Source organism: Leucoraja erinacea, chromosome 35 (genome assembly GCF_028641065.1).
Source record: "Leucoraja erinacea ecotype New England chromosome 35, Leri_hhj_1, whole genome shotgun sequence".
Taxonomy (NCBI): domain Eukaryota; kingdom Metazoa; phylum Chordata; class Chondrichthyes; order Rajiformes; family Rajidae; genus Leucoraja; species Leucoraja erinaceus.
In genome coordinates this window covers 6,898,216-6,919,974 of record NC_073411.1, presented here as the reverse complement: position 1 = coordinate 6,919,974, position 21,759 = coordinate 6,898,216, and the positions used below count along the sequence as shown (strand labels likewise).

The following is a 21,759-nucleotide window of genomic DNA, read 5'->3' as shown; positions in this document are numbered from 1 at the left end:
TGCCACTCCTGTAGAGTAGCTGCACTTGATGTAATGAGATCATACAAGAAAGTGGTGCGGACACATCAGTGAGAGGTCATTCATTATGGCTGATTTTTAAATAACTTCACCTCTTTTGAGTAAAAAATATATACAGTGGCGCTATTGCAGAAAGATGAACTGGTGAAGTATCTGGAAGCATTTAATGGTTCCAAGTCCCACATAGATTATAATGAAACATCTACAAATCTGAAGAGAATATGATTTCCTCAGCACTTATCTACAGTAGCCAGCAGGGTGGTAATCATGCACCTAGCTAGGACTTTATGAATAATGCTCATGAATGACAAAATATCTGGAAGGCAGAAGATTAAACATCAATAGCCCTGGAAAAGATGTTCAGCTATTATTTGTATTGTGAAATTCAAAGTTGGATTCAGGAAAGTGCTGCTCCACAATATTATTTCATGTATTTTAAACTGGTTTCACAACAAACAAAAAAACTGATGAAAGCAAATCTTTCAGTGCTTGACTGAGACCTGCTTGCAATTCATTACTCTGAGGAGATGGGTCCGAGCCATGCCTTGCGGTGCTTGCACATGTGTTGATCTTTTTCCTCAGTAAAATCAGCCCATGTTAAACAAGCAGTGGAGTAAGTTTCATCTCTGCACGGTTGGCTGGGTCTCAGTGTGCCCTGGCTGCGTCTTGTGGGCCGAGGCATTGTGTTGGAGAATCCTTAAAGCCTGTCAGCACCAGTGAATGTGCCAGATTTGACAGGGACACATTGAATTTGGTGCCTCATTAGCTGAGGAGAGACCCAGATGCGCGGTGACTTTAACTTCAAAGGGCCGATTGGATTAAGCCTTGCGCGATGCAAAACGTGGCACTGGCTCGAACAGATGGCTGATGTGTCTAACGAGCTTCGTCTGAGGACCGAACAAAGCAGAGCGCCGGCCTTCACTTTAACCTCTGATATGGGTCTTGCTGCTAAATTATGGCATTTACATATAAAAATCGGGCTGCACAGCAGGAGCTGCTTACGCTTGCAGTGTTGTGCTCCTGGTCTTGGCCCAGGCAGTGCTTAATACCTTTATCAGCCTATTATGTACATTGAACATCTGATATAAGTTGTATGTTCGTAGCAAATAGTGAAGACATGAACCAGATAGGGCTAAGCCCTCCATGTACCACTTGTGTTGAATACAGCGGAGCCTTCCATATCTTGTATCTGATGAAGGGCGTCTGAAGAGGGGTCCCGACCCGAAGCATCACCTATCCATGTTCTCCAGGGACGCTGTGTTACTCCAGCATTTTGTGCCTATCTTCGGTGTAAATTAGCATCTGCTGTTCTGCCTGGATAATGGGGTATTAACTACAAGGCGAGGTTAGAAAAACCTGGATTGTTTTCTCTGGAATGTCAGAGGGACACCTGATTATATATAATTAGGAGAGGCGGAGATAGGAGAGACAGTCAGAACCTTTTTCCTCGGGTGGAAATGTCAAAGACTAGAGGACATAGCTTTAAAGAGAGCTTAAAGTTCACCTTAAAACATTAAAAAGGAAGATGTGTAGGGCAAGTTTTTCTTTTACAGATGTCGGTGGGTCCCTGAAATGCACTGCCAGGGCTAATGGTGAAAACCGGTACCATAGTGCCATTTCAGAAGTTTTTAGATTGGCACATGGATATGTCAGGAATGGAAGGATATGGATGATGAGCAGGTAGACTGCAAGGTGACTTGGATAGGCTGGGTGAGTGGGCAAATGTTTGGCAGATGCAGTATAATGTGGATAAATGTGAGGTTATCCATTTTGGTGGCAAAAACGGGAAAGCAGACTATTATCTAAATGGTGGCCGATTGGGAAAGGGGGAGATGCAGCGAGACCTGGGTGTCATGGTACACCAGTCATTGAAGGTAGGCATGCAGGTGCAGCAGGCAGTAAAGAAAGCGAATGGTATGTTAGCTTTCATTGCAAAAGGATTTGAGTATAGGAGCAGGGAGGTTCTACTGCAGTTGTACAGGGTCTTGGTGAGACCAAAATCTGAGGAAGGACATTATTGCCATAGAGGGAGTGCAGAGACGGTTCACCAGACTGATTCCTGGGATGTCAGGACTGTCTTATGAAGAAAGACTGGATAGACTTGGTTTATACTCTCTAGAATTTAGGAGATTGAGAGGGGATCTTATAGAAACTTACAAAATTCTTAAGGGGTTGGACAGGCTAGATGCAGGAAGATTGTTCCCGATGTTAGGGAAGTCCAGGACAAGGGGTCACAGCTTAAGGATAAGGGGGAAATCCTTTAAAACCGAGATGAGGAGAACTTTTTTCACACAGAGAGTGGTGAATCTCTGGAACTCTCTGCCACAGAGGGTAGTTGAGGCCAGTTCATTGGCTATATTTAAGAGGGAGTTAGATGTGGCCCTTGTGGCTAAGGGGATCAGGGGGTATGGAGAGAGGCAGGTACGGCTGAGTTGGATGATCAGCCATGATCATATTGAATGGCGGTGCAGGCTCGAAGGGCCGAATGGCCTACTCCTGCACCTAAATTTCTATGTTTCTAGGCGTGATTAATTTATTTTGACATCACAATCTCCACAGATATTGTGGGCTGGTGGACCCAATCCTGTGCTGTACGGATCTATTTTCTGTTTGTTTCAATGCTTGAAACCATGTGTTTCAATTGCAGGTATTTTCAAGTGTATTCACTATTGAATACATAGAGAAGTGCAAACAATTTATTTTACACAGAGGGTGGCGAGAACTAGGGATGGTGGCAGAGACAGCTATGACAGTAGCATTTAAGAAGATTTTAGGTACATGGATGGTTCAATGGTACTTTATATGTCACATGTACCAAGATCAGTGAAAGTCATTCTTGTGTACAGTTCAGTACAAGTAACACTATACATAAGCACTCAGATACATCTTAGAGAAACATCTCAGGTGCAATACAAGTCCGTAGTTGTAGTACACGCAGTCAGTATACAGAGTCTGTGGGAAAGAACTGCAGATGCTGGTTCAAATCGAAGATGGACACAAAATGCTGGAGTAACTCAGCGGGACAGGCAGCATCTCTGGGTGATGTTTCATGTCGAGACCCTTCTTCAGACTTTCGACCCGAGAAGTCACCCATTCCTTTCTGCCAACGATGCTGCCTGTCCCGCTGAGTTACACCAGCATTTGGTGCCTCTTCAGTGTACAGAGTCGCCAGAATTGGCACTATTTTCAAGTCACAGTTGTTGTACGTGCAGGGTTCTTGATCTGACCATGAAGGTCCATTGTCCTGGCGGTGTTGCTGGGTTGGCCTGGTAAAGCGTAGCCGTGGTGTCCTCCACTGCTGTAGTTTGTGTACATTGGGTATCCAAGCATAGAATTTCACTGTGCTTAGTCACATGTGACAATGAAGTATTCCATTCCATCAGGCACAGGGTTCAACTCCAAATGCTCTCAAACCTCTCAGATAAGAAATGTTTCCTCATCTCAGCATTAAGTTGGGGGTTCCTTTATTCTGAGATCATTCCTGCCGACTCTGTCAGCAGAAGAAGCATCTTCCTGGCATTTACCCTGTCTGGTCACCGAAAACACAAAGTGCTGGAGGAACTCAGCGGGTCAGGCAGCAACTGTGGAAGGAAATGGGCAGACAACGTTTTGGCTATGAATCCTTCAGGGAATGGATGAATAAGGATCATGTCCAGGCAAATAAGATTGGTTTATCTTGGAATCATGTTAGACACAGACATGGTGGGCTGAAGGGCCTATTCCTGTGCTGTACTCTTCTGTGTTCCAATTGTGTATCATCTCAGTAAGGACCCCACCCCCACCCCCCTCTACCTGTACTGGGAGTGGCAGTAAGACTGTACCACTAGCCAGTTAGTAATTCACCAATGCATTACGTCATCTTTAATTTAAAAAAGGCAAAATCATTCTTTGTGTGGACGGTGCCAAGCTGGGATGGAACAGCTAAACGAGACGAGCTTGCATCCATATGGAGATCCTTGTCACAGCAAGGCAATTAGGGCTGGAGAGGAAAGTGGACGCTATTAGGCAGCGCTGCTGCTGTTGCTGGCAGCTGGTTCCTGTCTGTATCCCGTGCGGCCTAGGAACAGGTCTGGAGGACATAAATGAGCGGGTGCAGAGAAACTGGTAATCAAGCAGGGTATTTTAAATACAGTATTGTGGTGCTTTGCAGAAAAGTCCCGCTGTGCACAGTACGACTATTCAGCTGCTTGGGGGGGGGGGGGGGGGCTCACAAGCTTGCGACCCAACAGCCCTCTCTTATCAGTCATAACTATGCCTGCACAGCTTGGGACCGGCAATTTGGTTCAATCCCCCGGTTAGGAGAAGTGAAAATCAAACATATTCACTGATAGTGATAAGTATGTACATGTATCTCTCTGTTGTCGTTGAGTATGAATCCTTTGGTGCAGTTTGGTGTTGTAATACAGCGCAGAAACAGGCCCTTCGGCCCACTGAGTCCGTGCCGGCTAGCATGACTCTAATAGAGATTAGAGTTTAGAGAATTCTCATTAAAAACTAAACTGAAATAAAGGCAGGTGGGTGGGATATGAGAGGACATTCAGTTCAAATGGTGTTCTACTGTTGCAAGGAACAAAGTCTTGATACATACCACAGCAAAGGGTTAATAAGGGCACATATGTGTGTGTGTATAATATATATGTGTGTATGGATATATGTGTATTGATATGTGTATATATATAAACACCGTTTGTGTGTGTACATGTGCATGTATATATAGAAAAATGTATATGTATTGTGTGTGTGTGTATGTACATATGCATGTATATATAGATAAATGTATATGTATTGTGTGTGTGTGTATGTACATATGCATGTATATATAGATAAATGTATATGTATTGTGTGTGTGTGTATTTTTCGTTTATTAGCTGGTCCAGCTTTGTTCTGGCCTTTTCTTACCCCCAGTTCCCTCCCCTTTACTTTCAGTTTGAAGAAGGGTCCCAACCCCATACGTCACCCTTCGTTTTTCTCCTGGGATGCTGCCTGACCTGGTGAATTACACCAGCACTTTGTGTCATACAGTCTGTACAGTCAGCAGCCTTAGGTAGGATCAAACCCAGGTCTCCAGCACTGTAATGCCCCTGTCCCACTTAGGAAACCTGAACGGAAACCTCTGGAGACTTTGTGCCCCACCCAAGGTTTCCGTGCGGTTCCCGGAGGTTGCAGATGGTTGGCGGAGGTTGCAGGTAGTGAAACCAGGTAGGGAGACTGACAAAAACCTCCGGGAACCGCACGGAAACCTTGGGTGGGGCGCAAAGTCTCCAGAGGTTTCCGTTCAGTTTTCCTAAGTGGGACAGGGGCATAAGGCAGCACCACTACCGCTGTGCTTCCTGTTGTGGAAAAATGAACAGCGGGACTAAGTTTATGAACCAGTTTATTTTAAAAGACTAATTGCCTCATACGCTTTATAAATATCACCATACACTCAGACATTTCACAGCACTGATCATTGTTTCAGTGTGGCACTTCAGAATGCTTTATAGTCAAGGTAGTTTTCAAAAACAAATAAAAATCAGCGAGAACCATACTTTACATCCCAAAACAAAAATTGGCTTCCGCTGCCTTTACAGTCCTTTTGTGTTGCAACAGTTAACACCTCCTCATGGCTATTATGAAGAGAGAAGGTTGAAGCATAGAAGAAAATGTGAACAGTTTAGCAAGCACTGCTGGCTACCAACAGTAATGCTTAATTTTACACACCTGCTTTTTTGTTCCATAGAATAACACTGATAAATACGCAGGCCACTTTGAGGAGAGTAACCATTGTTAGAATAGACAACTGAATAATGAATAACATTGATGGTGGTGCAAATGTTTGCTTTTTCCTTAAGTTAGAGAGCGCCCTCCATACTCCAGAATCTTGTGCATGGCTGACGTATTTTTCTGTTGTTGCTAAAATAATGAACAGACCTGAAGCATATTATTATCCATATTTGCAATTAATATCTTCAATGTTTGTGGACTACTTAGCCTTGCCTGTGGCTTCCAAGGAGCAGACTTGATGGGCCAAATGGCCCAATCCTGTTCCTATGTCCTATGATCTTTCCAATCCTCATTCCTTTATAAATGAGTGAACGGGAAGAGCAGACTCGGGTTTAAAAAAAAATTCTATCTGTTTTAGTTTTAGTTTTTGGTTGAGATGCAGCATGCAAACAGGCCCTTCAGCCCGCAGAGTCCACGCCGACCAGCAAAACCCGTACACTATTTCTATCCTACACACTAGGGACAATGTACAGAGGCCAATTAACCTACAAACCTGCGCGCCTTGGAATGTGGGATGAATGGAGGACTAAATGAATGAATTAATTCTTCATCGTCACGTGACAAGTCACAGTGAAATTCTTTGCTTGCATACCAAAGGTATGCAAATAGTTGCCCATAAAGGGCACGTACAAAATACAAGGTCCCCCTTGTTCTCCCCCTCCCCCTCCTCACAGTGGTCCTCCCACACTGGTTCCTCCATTGTTCTTCCCTCTCCAAAACCCATACGGTCTCAGGGAGAATGTACAAACTCCGTACAGACAGCACCCGTAGTCGGGATCGAACCGGGGTCTCTGGCGCTGTGAGGCAGCAACTCTATCACTGCGCCACCTTTGTCTCTTGTGTAATATTAAAGCCCACTTCATCATGACACTCGATTCAATGGGTTTTGATAAGGTCTCACCAACATATAACTAAAGACCCAAATATTTTAGTCAAGACTAATACAACAGCAATAGCATAAGACATGCAGATCGAGCATTTATTTGGCAGTAATACCACAGCCATTTTGTAACTAATGTTCGACACCACAGCTGCTGTGGGTAGTTCACCGACCACTTCATTCCCATTACGGAAATTACTTCCTTAATGGAGCATGGGTCGGAGAAAAGGTGATGACAGTGCAGATTCCCCTAGCTGGGCACATTCTCCATGTTGGGAGCATGCATTCCATGAATTATTCCTAACGTAAGCCCTGGCTGACAGAAGATAGCGGTGGGGATTTTCCTTTCTTATCACGAATGAGACAAACCAATCTTACACTTACTCCAGTGGGTGGATACTGATCCTAACAAGAGTGGATATTCAACCTGCCTGTGCTTGTGGCTATCAGGACTTGCCACTGGCAGCTCCCAAGCATGGGGTGGGAGGATTTGAAAATCTGCAGCAATTTATTTTATGTATTCATTCTTTGGATGCAAAGAATCACAAGTCCACTATTTATTGCCCATTCTTAACTGCCCAGGGTCAGGCAGAGGTGAGCCACCTCATTGAGTGTAGGACTAGAGGGCGCAGCCTCAGAATTAAAGGGTGTACCTTTAGAAAGGAGATGAGGAGGCGGAATTTCTTTAACCAGAAGGTGGTGAATCTGTGGAATTCATTGCCACAGATGGCCGCGGAACCCAAGCCATTAGGGCGGCACGGCACGATGGCGCAGTGGTCGAGTTGCTGCTTTACAGCGCCAGAGACCTGGGTTCGATCTTGACTCGGGGTGCTGTCTGTACGGGGTTTGTACGTTCCCCCTGAGACTGCATGGATTTTCTCAAGGTGCTCCAGTTTTCTCCCACGCTCCACAGATGTACAGGCTTGGAGGCTGACAAAAGTGCTGGAGAAACTCAGCGGGTGCAGCAGCATCTATGGAGCGAAGGAAATAGGCAACGTTTCGTCCCGAAACGTTGCCCATTTCCTTCGCTCCATAGATGCTGCTGCACCCGCTGAGTTTCTCCAGCACTTTTGTCTCCCTTTGATTTTCCAGCATCAGCAGTTCCTTCTTAAACAGGCTTGTAGGTTAATTGGCTTCGGTAAAAAAAATGGTAAATTGTCCTTAGTGTGTAGGAAATGTTAGTGTATGATGCTGGCGTAGACTCAATGGGCCGAAGGGCCTGCTTCCATGTGGTATGTCTAACGTCATTGGGTATTTTTAAAGTGGAGATTGACAGGTGCTTGATTAGTAAGGGTGTCAAAGGTAATGGGGAGAAGACAGAGAAATGGGGTCGAGAGAGGAAAATAGATCAGCCATGATCGAATGGTGGAGTGGACTTGATGGGCCAAATGGCCTAATTCTGCTCCTATGGCTTATGATCAAAGCTCTGCAGTCCTTCTGGTGAAGGTGCTTCCATGGTGCTGCTGAAAAGGAAGTTCCAGGATTTAATTTTGGTAACAATGGGGTGTAATTTGAAGGGGGGTTTTTATTTCCACCTCCCCTCCACTCTTGGTTACTTTGATGTGTCTAAGCTCCATGTATGGATTGTCACTATAATGTAATGTTTGCTACAGGAGTGGGCATTGAAGCATTCAAAGACATATGTATCTTGCAGGGTGCTTGTAACAAACCTAAACACCAACGTAGACATGACTTCCCTTCTAACCTCAGTAAGACGGGGGAACAGGCAAGTAGAATACAGAGGTTGGACTACATGGACTTGATGCCGTCACAGTTGGAATGAGTCCAGAATCCGCATACAGTCTTCATTTCAGCAACTTTTGTTTTTATGCCATGCTGCCTCACAGCACCAGAGACCCGGGTTCAATCCTGACTACGGGTGCTGTCTGTACAGAGTTTGTACATTCTCCCAAGTGACCTGCATGGGTTTTCTCCGGGACCTCTGGTTTCCTTCCACACTCCAAAGACCCACAGGATTGTTTAATTTGCTTGGTATAAGTGCAAATTGTCCCTAGTGTGTATGTAGGATAGTGTTATTGTGTGGGGATCGCTGGACTTGGTGTATCCGCGCTGTATCTCGAAACTAAGCTAAACACTATAGCCCATCGTCGGTTTAAACCAGCATCTGCTGTTCCTTCCCAAAGATTAAAGGCGATGCTTAATTGGAAGCAGCATGCAAAGCACTGCCTCAGCGTATGGGTAGTGAGCACTAATGATCTTGGCAGTTAGATGCAGCTCAGTGTAAGGGGGAAGGATAACTAAGACATCTAAAGAGCCAGGGGTGATTTCTGTGATGCTATCAATCTTGCACCATTCTTGGCAGTGCAATGTAACCTTGGAAGGAAGACTTTGTGAATGACACAATCACACTATTATTAATGAACTATGATGCCACTGAATCCTTCCCATGAATGTTTGGTTGTAGCAATAACCAGGGGAGTCCTATGGGTAGCATTGACTTTGCAAATCTGCCATATGAAAGCACATGCGATGCTCTCTGACCTGAGATTAAAGCAATATCCCTGTTTTTCTGTTCTTTTCTCACTCCATTACAACTCCAAAATGCTACATTATTAATGACAATGTTCCATTAAAATGTCCATGTCCCACCTGTCCATGTTCACCAGAGATGCTGCCTGGCCTGCTTAATTACTCCAGCACTTTGTAGGTTGTTTTTTGTCAACCAGCATCTGCAGTTCCACAATGTCCTCAATCCTCTCTGTAATTGTTAGCATGTGTCCACGGAAGGCGTGATCTCCTGGCAAACAAGGACACAGCACATGTCTGGAGAACGTGGATAGGTGATGTTTCGGGATGGGACTCTTCTTTACTCTGAACCAGCGGGGTTACTCCAGCACTTTGTGCACAGGACGAGGGTTGATGTTGAATACACATTGGACACACTACTGTGGATCCCCTGATGAGATAGAAGGAGATCTCTGGCTCTGATGACTGCCGAGGTGGAGAATGGGCGTTTGGGCCACACCTGCACCACAGAGACACCAACACCAAGAGCTCCTTGCACCTGATGACCACAATCTTGCTCTGCTCAAAAGGACACAGTGGTGGAGTAACTCCGCTGTTTTATTTCCTTTAGCCCCCCAATAAAGGGGAAGTTCTGGAGGAACACGGCAGATCCGGCAGCATCTGTGGAGGAAAGTCAACGGTCGAGACCCTTCATCTTGACTGAGGAAACACTGACTCACCATTCCCCCCCCCCCCACATATGCTGTCTGGCTTGCAGAGTTTCGCCAGCATCTCTCCTTGTGTTGCAGATTCCAGCATCTGCAGTCTATAGTGCCTCTGTTTATTTTGTCTTTATTGCTTCAATTCAATAATGGAACATTTTGCTAATCCTTTCTCTCTAACAATTTTGCAGCAGCCATCCAGGATCTTGACAGCACAAACTCAGTGCCGTGTGGGCTCATAATGGGTGAAAATCCATTGGAAGTATCGTTTAGAAATTGGTGCTACAGTCATGCTGGCGCAAGCAATGATTCTTTGGCACGGGGCATAATGCCGTGTGCTTATAAAATGTTTTTCCCTGAAGCCCACCCTTCACAGGTGGATTTGTCATGTCACTGGCTTAGTTCTGCTTGGGTTGTAGTGTAAACATTAGCATTTATAATTCCCAACTTATAATTCACAGCTTTCACTTTAGCAGCACCGCCAGCGAACATGTCACGCTATGCTGGAGCCGTGCGATTTAAAAGCATACAATCCACTTGAAACCAAGTCTGTAAAAAAAAAAGCCGCAAAAACGGTGTGCGCTTTGATTTGTTTGTAGCTGAAAGAAATGCTATTGGCATGCCAATGGAAGCACTTCACAAAATATCCAGTTGCCGCAAACAGTCCTGTTATCAACACTGCATTTGCAGAAGTCTGTATATAATGACACACTATAGCCAGCCAGAGTTGAGACAATTAGGCAATGTTCCTGCCAACCAGCCTGGCTGACAATATTGCTCTAAATGATGAAGATTGATTTGAATGCAGGTAAGTTGCAAGTAACAGTCCCAGCAGTTTTCTGGAGAAACGTTGCTCTTGTAATTGAAGCCATCGCTGTGGTTTGTCTGCTGCACTCTTTAAATAGACGTTGTTTTCTGAGTATGTGTCGGAAGGAACTGCAGATGACGGTTGAAACCGTAGACACAAAAAGCTGGAGTACTTCAGCGGTGGACAAAAATGCTGGAGAAACTCAGCGGGGGAGGCAGCATCTATGGAGCGAAGGAATTGGGCAACGTTTCGGGTCGAGACCCTTCTTTAGTAACTCAGCGGGACAGGCAGCATTTCTGGAGAGAAGAAATGGGTGATGTTTCGGGTTGAAACCCTTCTTCAGCAATTCAGCGGGACAGGCAGCATTTCTGGAGAGAATAAATGGGTGATGTCTCGGGTTGAGACCCTACTTCAGTCTGAGTTACTCCAGCTTTTTGTGTCTATTTTGTTTTCTGAGTAAACTGACCTTTTGCAACAGCCATTTCTCCATACTCCCACCTTTGAACTCGCTGGCTTTCGTGCTGTTGCCAGTCAATACCCTGCTCGCTGAAAGGCATTTTACCCTTTGTCAAATCGCAGTGGCAACTATCACCTCAAACGAGTCAGCACCTTGTCCCACTCTCTCCACAGAATCTCTGGCCTCCAGCTGGACTGAGAGCTGCTGGACAGTCCTCTCCAGGCTGAGGTTCTGGCGGCGAGTGCGTAGATAGTTCTGCTGGAGCTGCTTCTGATATTCAATCACCCGCTCCTTCTCTGCACACCACAGCAGCCGTTCCTTCTGAGAGTCGAGGGACAGCGCCTGGTTCCTCTGCTTCTCCTGCTCCAGTTGGGCTTTTAACTTGTCCACTTGTCCCTGCAGGTTCGCTGTCCCTTGCTGGCTCTGTCGCAGGGACAGGGCCGGTTCAGGCCGGCTGTCAATCTCGCCTCCACAGCTCGCTTCCTTCCAGCTGACCGAGTTGCGTTTCAGTTCGCGGATCCTCTGCTCCTGCAGGCCGACCTTCTCCCGCAGTAACTCCGCCGCATTCCTCATGCGCTGGAGCTCGTTCTCGCACACCTCCAGCTCCCTCGCCTTGGCCTGCACTGTGCCCTGCAGCTCCTCGACCCGCTGCTCTCGAGAGGACAGCTTCCCTCTCGCCTCCCTCGCCTGGTTCCTGAGGGTCAGCACCTCGTTGGTCTTGTTGGCCAGCTCCGTCTGCGAGTCCTTCAGCTGCTGCTTTAGAAGAGAGATCACCCCAGACTTCTGGCAGACCTGAAACAGTAATGGTCCATAATCTGCAAATGCACACGAACATCACTAGCACCACACGGTCCCACAACTGTGGTTTCAAACTAGATGTGACACCAATCCAAGCTCGATCTGACTCGTAGAAACAAGGAACTGACAAAAAAACCCCACTAAAGTTGTGGAGAAACTCAGTGGGTCAGGCAGCATCCCTGGAGAACATGGATAGGTGGAGATCTGATGCTTTTGTCTGAGCGATGGTACTGACCCGAAACATCACCCATCCATGTTTTCCTGGGATGCCACCTAACCCAACGAGGTGCTCCAGCACTTTGGGTCCTTTCCTGATCAAACAAGAATATATATTCTCTTGTGCTGCAGCAAGTAAGAATTTCATTGTTCTATCTGGGAGATATGACAATAAACCATTCTTGACTCTTGAACAGCAAAAGGCAGATCTGCAGTGTAGAGTATTCTTAAGGGGTTGGACAGGCTAAATGCAGGAAGATGAATGTTACAAGGGGTCACAGCTTAGGATAAAGGGGAAATGATGAACAACTTTTTTCACGCAGCTCTCTGCCAGAGGCCAGTTCATTGGCTATATTTAAGAGGGAGTTAGATGTGGCCCTTGTGGCTAAGGGGATCAGGGGGTATGGAGAGAAGGCAGGTACGGGATACTGAGTTGATGATCAGCCATGAATATTGAATGGCGGTGCAGGACGAAGGGCCGAATCCTACTCCTGCAAACTCTGTGCTTAGACTAAATGAAGTGACGAGCAAGAGGCTGGAACAGGCGAGACACAGTCCTTGGAAGAGATTACAAATACCAGGACCATCTAAACTCTGTGCTTAGACGTCCACTGAGGAATGGACATGTGGGGAACCTGGGGCCGTGGTCACTGCAACCTCAAAATAAAATGGTTTGCAATTTACTGCAAATAGTGAAAGGCCTGGATAGAGTAGATGTGGAGAGGATGTTTCCACTAGTGGGAGAGTCCAGGACCAGAGGCCAGAGCCTCAGAATAAAAGGACGTATCTTTAGAAAGATGAGGAGGAATTTCTTGAGTCAGAGGGTGGTGAATCTGTGGCATTCATTGCCACAGAGGCTGTGGAGGCCAAGTCAATGGACATTTTTATGGACAGATTTTTTTTATTAATGAGGGGTGTCAGGGCTTATGGTGAGAAGACAGGAGAATGGGGTTGAGAGTGAAAGATAGATCAGCCATGATTGAATGGCAGAGTAAACGATGGGCCAAATGGCCTAAAATTCTGCTCCTATAACTTATGGACTTCTGACCAAAAACGTATTCCAAATTTAACGGCAGATGAATGAAAGACAGTTTCTCTGCATTGGAAGCCCCGCAAATTAGATTGCAGCCAGCAGACAACTTTGTGATACATCTTGCACTATCCTTAAGTTTTAAAACCCAATAAATGTTTCCAATCGATTCAGGACCACAAATGACATAGAATAAAAAGTGGTTTACAACATGTTGCAGCAACCTTTTAAGTTAATGGAAGATGATTGAAACACAATTACTCTACAATGGGAACACTAAATGAGACTGTTTGAAGCAGGTAGAATACCTTCTAATCCATCATGCACTACCCTTTTCTATGATAAGTTTTTATAACCAAATAAACATTTTCAATCGGTTCAGGTTCATGTGGGATTAGGATTAGGGAGCACCATAGTCCTATTCTACTGATTTAAATGATGAAACATGGTTCTATGGTCTCTGGTTGGAGAGGGGTTATATGGATCATAGAAACATAGAAACATAGAAATTAGGTGCAGGAGTAGGCCATTCGGCCCTTCGAGCCTGCACCGCCATTCAATATGATCATGGCTGATCATCCAACTCAGTATCCCGTACCTGATCACCTTAGCCACAAGGGCCACATCTAACTCCCTCTGCTGGAGCTCACAGTTCGAAGCCACTTCAATTCCCCTTTCCATTCCCAAATCAACATCTCTATCCTGGTCCACCTCCACAGCCAGGGAGAGGCCACTCTGGCATAGTAGAAACACAACGCCTCCTATTCTGCTTGGGTTGCTTACAACCCAACTGTGCGAGTATCAAGTTCTCCAACCTCAGGCAACCCACCACTCCCCTCTCTCCTCCCCCCTGTGGCACATCTGCCAGAGACGCGGGTTCGATCCTGACTACATGCGATGCCTGTATGGAGTTTGTACGTTTTCCCTGTGACCCGCATGGGTTTTCTCTGGGTGCTCCAGTTTCCTCCCACATCCCAATGACATGCAGGTTTGTAGGTTAATTGGCTTCTGTAAATTGTCCCTAATGTGTAGAACTGTGATCATATCCCATAATCCCCATCCCATTCCCACTCCCCCTTCCACCTACGTCTCATCCTCGAGCTTCACATTTGCACCTTTTCCCTCCTTATGACTTTAGTCTTTTGAGATACAGTGTGGAAACAGGCCCTTTGGTCCACCGAGTCAACTCTGTTATCAGCTCAAATCCAAAAATACATAATAGACAATAGGTGCAGGAGTAGGCCATTCGGCCCTTCGAGCCAGCGATGTGATCATGGCTGATCATCCCCAATCAGTACCCCGTTCCTGTATTCTCCCCATATCCCCTGACTCTGCTATTTTTAAGAGCCCTATCTAGCTCTCTCTTGAAAATGTCATGGCAAACTGAAGACTTAAATGACCACACAACCAATGCGCTCGGAGATGCAAACGCATCAGTCTAAGGAAGAGTCCTGACCCGATATGTAGCCTGTTTAAGACTCGTGGACTATCTTGAATCGAATTTTACTTTGCACTAAATGTTATTCCCTTCATCCTGCATCTACACACTGTGGACAGCTTGATTGTAATCACATATAGTCTTTCCACTGACTGGAAAGCATGCAACAAAAAATATTTTCCTTGTACCTTGTTAATAGGCTTTGAAGAATAATAGGTTTGAAGAAGGGTCTTGACCCGAAACATCACCTATCCTCTTCTCTGAAGATGCTGCCTGACCCGCTGAGTTACTCCAGCATTTTTGTCTTTCTTTGCTTTATATCAGCATCTGCAGATCCCTCCTAAACTAAGATGCTGCCAGAATTGCTCAGTTCCTCCAGCACTTTGTGTCTTTTCTTGTAAACCAGCATCTGCTGTTCCTGGTGTCCCATTCTATTCCCCTTGGTAATCTACACTCCATGGTGCACGGGCCAGAACATTAATTATATTATTTTCTCTCTGCGTAAACGGCAGCGTTCCTACCTCCCATTTAATTTCTTCGAGCGTTGGGCTGAGTTCCGTTTGTTCTCGTTCGTAAGTTTTGCATTTGGCTTTGAGGCTGTTGCACTGCTGTAGTAGTTGGGCAAAGTTGTCCCTCAGTTGCTGCTTCTCCTGTTGGAGCTGGCTGACTTGGATCTGGAGGAGATGGCATTCCCCGTGCTCCGTGCGAGAGGAGTGGGTGGTGTTAGCGCCCTCCCTCCGCTCCGGGCTGCCTGGCCCCTGCCCGCAGTGTCTCACCTTCCCATTGTCCAGGGGCTCCTGAACTCCTCTCCCTCCCGGGTCCACCACTGGATCCCGAGCCACAGATCTGCTGCCGGATGGGGCTGAGTGGAGGCGCGAGCTGCAGTGGTTGGAGCTCAAGTCTTTGTTGCCGCCTTCAGAGGTGGACACGATGCCCCCATTCCTCAAGATCCCTCCAATGGAACCAATGTGTTGGGCTGAACCTCCAAACCTTTTACGAAGGGTGGTGGCGGCTCCAGTGGGCTCTGGCCCCCGGCTGCATCCGGTGCTGTGCGTTGGGAGGCTGGACATGGAATTCCTACCCGAGTCCGACAGTGTTCCCGAGCAGCTCGCCTGCTTCTGCTCTCGTCCCTGCTGTTTCCCTGCAGGGTTTCCCGGATTCGGAACGCTCCCCTGAGACGCAAGTTTCGCCTCCATCTGGTTCCCCAAAGGACCGTTGAGATGGGCGCCATTTCTAGGCACCGCAGCCTTAACTGCTGTCGGCCTGACAACGTTCCTTTTGCTGCCCTGCAGAGAAACAATAGTGGTATCAAGTCATAAGTCAAGTCATATTTATTTATATAGCACATTTAAAAAACAACTCTCATTGGCCAAAGTGCTTTACATTTGTTATAAGAATCGTATAAACATCGTATGAACATTGAATTCTCTCATTTCATGAATCTTGTGTTTTATGACGTTGGCAGATCAATTTCCTGGGATAAATTAAGTTCTATCGTATAGGATCAATTTAACTATCTTCTACCAACAACCCCCCCCACCAAATCTCCTTCCTTCACACCTAGCTGGTTAACCAATCTGAAGAAGAGTTTCAACCCGAAACGTTGCCTATTTCCTTCGCTCCATAGATGCTGTGTTGAGTTTCTCCAGCATTTAAGTCTAACCAGTTCTATAGTTCACATCGTATCCCTCTTGAGAGCACACCATACCAAGACAACAATTGGCTTACCAGAGCACCTCCCTGCTTGAGGTCATTTGTTAACTGTTCCAGGTCTTTTCTCACCTCCAGCTCTTCACCCTCTATTCCCCCCCCCCCCCCCCCCTTCAATCTGAGGAAGGGTCCCGACCTGAAATGTCACAGTTTTTATCCACGAGTAGTTGCTCTACTGAACAGCCAAAAATCTGTAGCCTCCCTTTGATCTGGTATTTTGTTGGTTCACATGCTTGATCAATGGCGTTTTATCATTAATGTTTTATTATTATTAATGTTTAGTGTTTTCTGAGTCATTCGTAACTGTGACGGTATGTCATGTTGTTACTTGTGGGCGGAGCACCAAGGCAAATTCCTTGTATGTGAATACTTGGCCAATAAACTGACTTACTTACTTATATGTCCTTTTCCTCCATTGATGCTGACTGACCCACTTAGTTACTCCAACACATAGTGTCTATCAGAGATATAATCGGACTTGGTTAATCGGAGTTGCTTAGAGATACATACAGCATGCAAACAGGCCCTTTAGCCCACCAAGTCCATACTAACCCATTCACATTAGTTCTGTGTTGTCCCACTTTCTCATCCGCTCCCTGCACACTAAGGGCAATTTACAGAGGTCAATTAACCTGCAAACCCGCACGTCTTTGGGATGTGGGAGGAAACTGGGGCACCCAGTGGAAACCCACAAAGTCACAGGGAGAACGTGCAAACTCCACACAGACAGTCCCAGAGGTCAAGATCGAACTTGATCACTCTCTGGTGCTGGGAGACAGCAACTCCACTGTGCCGCCTCTAATTTTACATGTTTTCAATTTTTCCATCTCTATAATCAGCCTGTTTAGGTTCTGTATCTTGGAGATCCAATACTTCAGAAGACACGGAGGTTCCATCTGTTCTCTTCATTGACAGAGAAACAGATCCCACACCACTATTTTAATCACAGGATCTTTTGCATCCTCAGCATCTTTAGTTGCTAATCACCCGTTAATTTGGCAGATTAACTATGCAGTGTCAAGTTGCTGCCATGGAATCCTTCTCCACACACAATTGGTTACTGGCATTTTTTTCCCCACATCACAGCATTGATTAAACTTTAACAAAGAATATAGGACATCATTGGCGTGAAGTGCTTTGGCTGGGAAATATTCTGTTCTGGTGAATGTTTGCCTCGTTCCACAGTATTGCCAGTATATCTTTGCTTTTATTTCAGATTTACAGAGGGCATAGCTCATCTTCCTACAAGTTTAGTTTAGAGATACAGCGTGGAGACAGGTCCTTCATTCCACTAAGTCCATGCAGATCACCTATTCACACAATCATTCAGTTTAGTTTAGTTTAGAGATACAGCGTGGAAACAGGCCCTTCAGCCAACCGGGTCCATGCCGACCAGCAATCCTGCATATTGTATTGTATTCTGTATTGTATTCAAATTTATTGTCATTGTCTCAATTAGAGACAACGAAATGAATTTCCCTTTACAGTCAGTATCATAAAAATAAATAAATAATAAATATTAAAACATATTAAAAAAATAAAATAGAAAATTTTTAAAAAAGCACAAACACAGAAAGCCCACGACACAACACAGTGGCACCAAGGTGAGGAAGGCACCATTGTCCAGCCATGTGTGTAGGATATTATCACTATCCTACACACAGGGGGGACTACTTTTAACATTTACCAAGCCAATTTACCTACATTCCTGTACATATTCCTGGGAGGAAACCAAAGATCTCAGTGAAAACCCATGCGGTCACAGGAAGTACGTCGAGATCGAACCCAGGTCTCTGGCGCTGCAAGTGCTCTGTAAGGCAGCAACTCTACCGTTCCACCCCTTTGTTATCCCACGCCCTCCACACTAGGGGAATTTGTTTTTCACAAGAGGCCCGTTAACCTTTTTATAGGGGGACAATCGAGAGCACATTGACCTACGGCATCACTTCCTGGTTCGGGAGCTGCAAGGCGTACGAACGGCACCAACTAGACAGGATTGTGAAGACCGCCAGCAGGATTATTGGTGCTCCACTCCCTTTCCTGCTGGACATATACAGGAAGAGATGTATCAGCAGAGCCATCTCCATCATCAAAGACCCTTACCACCCATCGCATGACATTTTCTCCATCCTGCCATCTGGGAAGAGGTACAGGAGCATTAGCTGCAAAACCAGCAGGATGCTCCTCAGCTTCTTCCCACAGGCTATAAGACTGATAAATGGACTTTGCCCCCTGCCAAAGTATCGCGCACCAACCACCAACCTGGACACACTGCAGCAGAGCCACTGTTGTGCCGCTGCCGATCAGAACGCCTGTTGAATGTTTAGTAGAGTGTTAAATTTGTTCATGATACATGTATTTTTATTTCTATTTATTTTTAATGGACACTGATTGAGCAACGTTTTTTTGTTTCCTCTGGGTATGTGAATACTCAGGAAATGACAATAAAGATATACAATACAATACAACCTACAAACCCGTACATCTTTGAGAAGTGAGAGAAAACTACAGAACCCAGAGGAACCCACATGGTAACAGGGAGATCTTACAAACTCCACACAGGCACCCTACCAGCCGTGCCACTGTGCGGCGGGTTGATGTTTGGTTCAATACGTAATGCTCTCATTGCCAAAACCTTGACATGAAATGGAAGGAGTGGTTATTCATCAGGATTAAGGTTTGGGTAGTGGTTCACTGGTCTCACCTGAAGCTACAGTCCATCGCTCCATAGATGCTGCCTCACCCGCTGAGTTTCTCCAGCACTTTTGCCTACCTTCACCTGCAGCTTTGATCTTTATTACAGAGATTGACAAGACCTCTGCAAAGGGTTTGAAGGGGAATCTTAATAAGCCCTGATCAGATGGACGCAGAGAATTTCACACTACCACTCATCAATCAGCCTGATTAAAATTCCTCTGGAAAGCTACCCCGGGTGGAGCCGTGCGATGGCAGCCTCACCAACAGTCTGTCTTGTCCTTTTCTTCCTTTGTTGTTTTTAGTCTGTGGTTCAATGTATGTTTTATTGTAGCAACTGTACCACTGCGTCACTATGCCACACAGCTAAACATGCCCTGGGACCCCATTTGTCCCCTTGAGGGGCCTGCTTCCGATGACACCACTTTCCCTCATGATGAAATAGAGAGCATTTTGCATTGATATAGCGCCTTTCATGCTGTCAGGAAGCAAAAGAACATAATAACAACTTCACTGCCCATGATGTGGTTTTGGGCTAGAGTTGGTACTGTGAGGTGTCTGTGGAGGGGGGGGGGGTCTCACCTGCTCTAGATGGCCGGAGATGGGTACCAGTGTTGGTGGAGGGCCTTTAACATCCATGTTGATGGGTACGTCTTTCTGAGGCCCTGGGCCAGAGGCACGGCTCTTCCGCTTGCCCGTGGCTGTCAGTCCGTTGCTTTGGCTGATGCTGATGTAGAAAAAGTCCTCGGTTGTTTCGCACCGGGAGCCGTTGCCGATGGGCTCGTGGCCGCCGCCAAACTTCAGCAGCCCGTCCTGCTGCCGGATAAACTTCTGGAGGTGCGACGGTTTCTTGCCCCTGGACTCGAAGGCTTTGCAGTGTTTGTCATGGAGACTCCCCCCCGAGATGAGGCTGCTCACACTCCCCATCTTGTCTGCGGCTGGATGGCGTGTCGGTGGTGGGGCAGCTCGAGGTTATTCTCCACGGCATCCCCAAACGCTGGAACAACTCCAACTCAGTCCGTCCAATGCATCCGCTGTTCCTGCCAGGAAACAAAAGGAAGAGGTAAAGAATCTGATGGATCAAACATGGCGGCGCAGCCGGTAGAAGCACTGCCTCACAGCGCCAGAGACCCGGGTTCGATCCTAACCACGGGTGCAATCCTAACCTCGGGTGCTGTCCTTGTGGAGTTTGCACATTCTCCCTGTGACCACACACCCCAAAGATGTACGGGTTTGTAGGTCAATTGGTCCTCTGTAAATTGCCTGCAGAGTGGATTTGCAAGTGTGATAACGTAGAAATAGTGTGAACGGGTCAGTATGGGCTCAGTGGGCTGAAGGGCCACATGCTGCATCTCTATACTAGGATATCACACACTAAAAAATTGAGAATGTCCAGGGTTAAGCAGCCTGTCTGATTGGGACTCATTCAGTAGCCAAGATATACGCTGTTCCTTTCCCAGCAGTGTCTACATCAATTTCTGGACGGAGCAGGTATCTGGAGTTCTTGTATGTTTCCTGCTTGTTTGTCTTCATTGTCCATGCCAACCAGTTGGCCCATACTAGGCTAGTCCCATTTACTGGCATTTTGCCTATAGCCCTCAAAACCCAATCTATCCATCCATATCCATAAATGTATTTTAAAAGATTTAAAACTTGAATGCACAAGCTTTGTAACCGTTGAATTAAATACTCCACAGCTTCATTGACTTTGTATGGTGTAAGTAGCAAGGAATTTTCTGAATGTTACATGCATTAGATTTTTGTGCTTCTTTTCTAATTGGCTTCGTTTAGTTCAGAGTTACAGCACAGAAACAGGCCCTTTGGCCCACCGAGTCTGCACTGACCCGTGACCCCCACACACTAACACTATCCTACACACAGGAGGGACAAGTTATAGTTAGATCAAGCCAATTAACCTACAAACTGGTCACGGGGAGAATGTACCAAGTCCGTACAGACAGCACCCGTGGTCGGGATCGAACTCAGATCTCTGGCGCTGTGAGCACTGTAAGGCGGCAACTCTACCTCTGTGCCACCCGCGGCGTTAGTGTTCACAAGACTTTCTCCAGCACAAGTTCTTTCACCTATGTATGTTTTGGGATACTGCTTGTCGAATTGTCTGGAAGGAATGAATTATTGTCAATTTATTGCCTCAGTCACGGTTAAAGACTCTTTCGAATGCCAAAGAAACCAAGCCCTTTGACAGCAATACAAATAGCGACGTTGGGATCCGAGGGACTTCACACACAAATCTTTGTTCAAGGAGTATATGGTCTGAGGGATTAGGTGGACTCACCATGAAGGCAAAGGGCCGGCCTACTAACTGCATTCTCGTAGCTAATAATTAGACCCACACCATGAGCAACAACAGGAGTCCACAGTTTGCGTTACATTTGTGTGTCAAGATGATGGAACTGATAGGTAAACAATGCCGCCAACTTCAGAAAACCTGTAGGGTTAAGGGTGGGGGGGCAAAGACAAATAAGATTCACAACTCATTGATCCTCTTAAATATACACCCTGCCTAGATGTTTGGGCAGTGGGCATGTGCTATAGACCTGCACAGAAAGGTAGACGTTCTCGCCCCCACGAGTCTCGGGCAGATGGGGCTCGTCAGCCTGGGAAGGCGGTCCATCTAGGAGAGGGAAAACTCCGATTTAAAACCTCCACTGCCCTGTGGCCATATCCAGTCATGGAAAAGGCTCCTGGAGTAAAATAACTAAACTAAACTAATCTATACAAGGTTTCTACGTAGGGCA

At 46.2% G+C, this 21,759-nt stretch overlaps 1 protein-coding gene across 1 annotated transcript in view; it reads right to left on the bottom strand.

Moving 5' to 3' along the window:
- Window positions 1-7,664: 7,664 nt before the first annotated feature.
- The window catches only part of LOC129713247 (leucine zipper putative tumor suppressor 1-like), a 35,400-nt gene continuing 21,305 nt past the window's right edge, over window positions 7,665-21,759 (bottom strand). Inside the window, exons 2-4 of the mRNA XM_055662184.1 lie at window positions 19,583-20,040; window positions 15,118-15,882; window positions 7,665-11,906 (exon numbers count right to left, since the gene is read on the bottom strand). Of these exons, the coding sequence (XP_055518159.1) occupies window positions 11,226-11,906; window positions 15,118-15,882; window positions 19,583-19,927 (1,791 nt within the window). The 5' untranslated portion in view covers window positions 19,928-20,040 and the 3' untranslated portion in view covers window positions 7,665-11,225. The remainder of the gene's footprint in view (window positions 11,907-15,117; window positions 15,883-19,582; window positions 20,041-21,759) is intronic.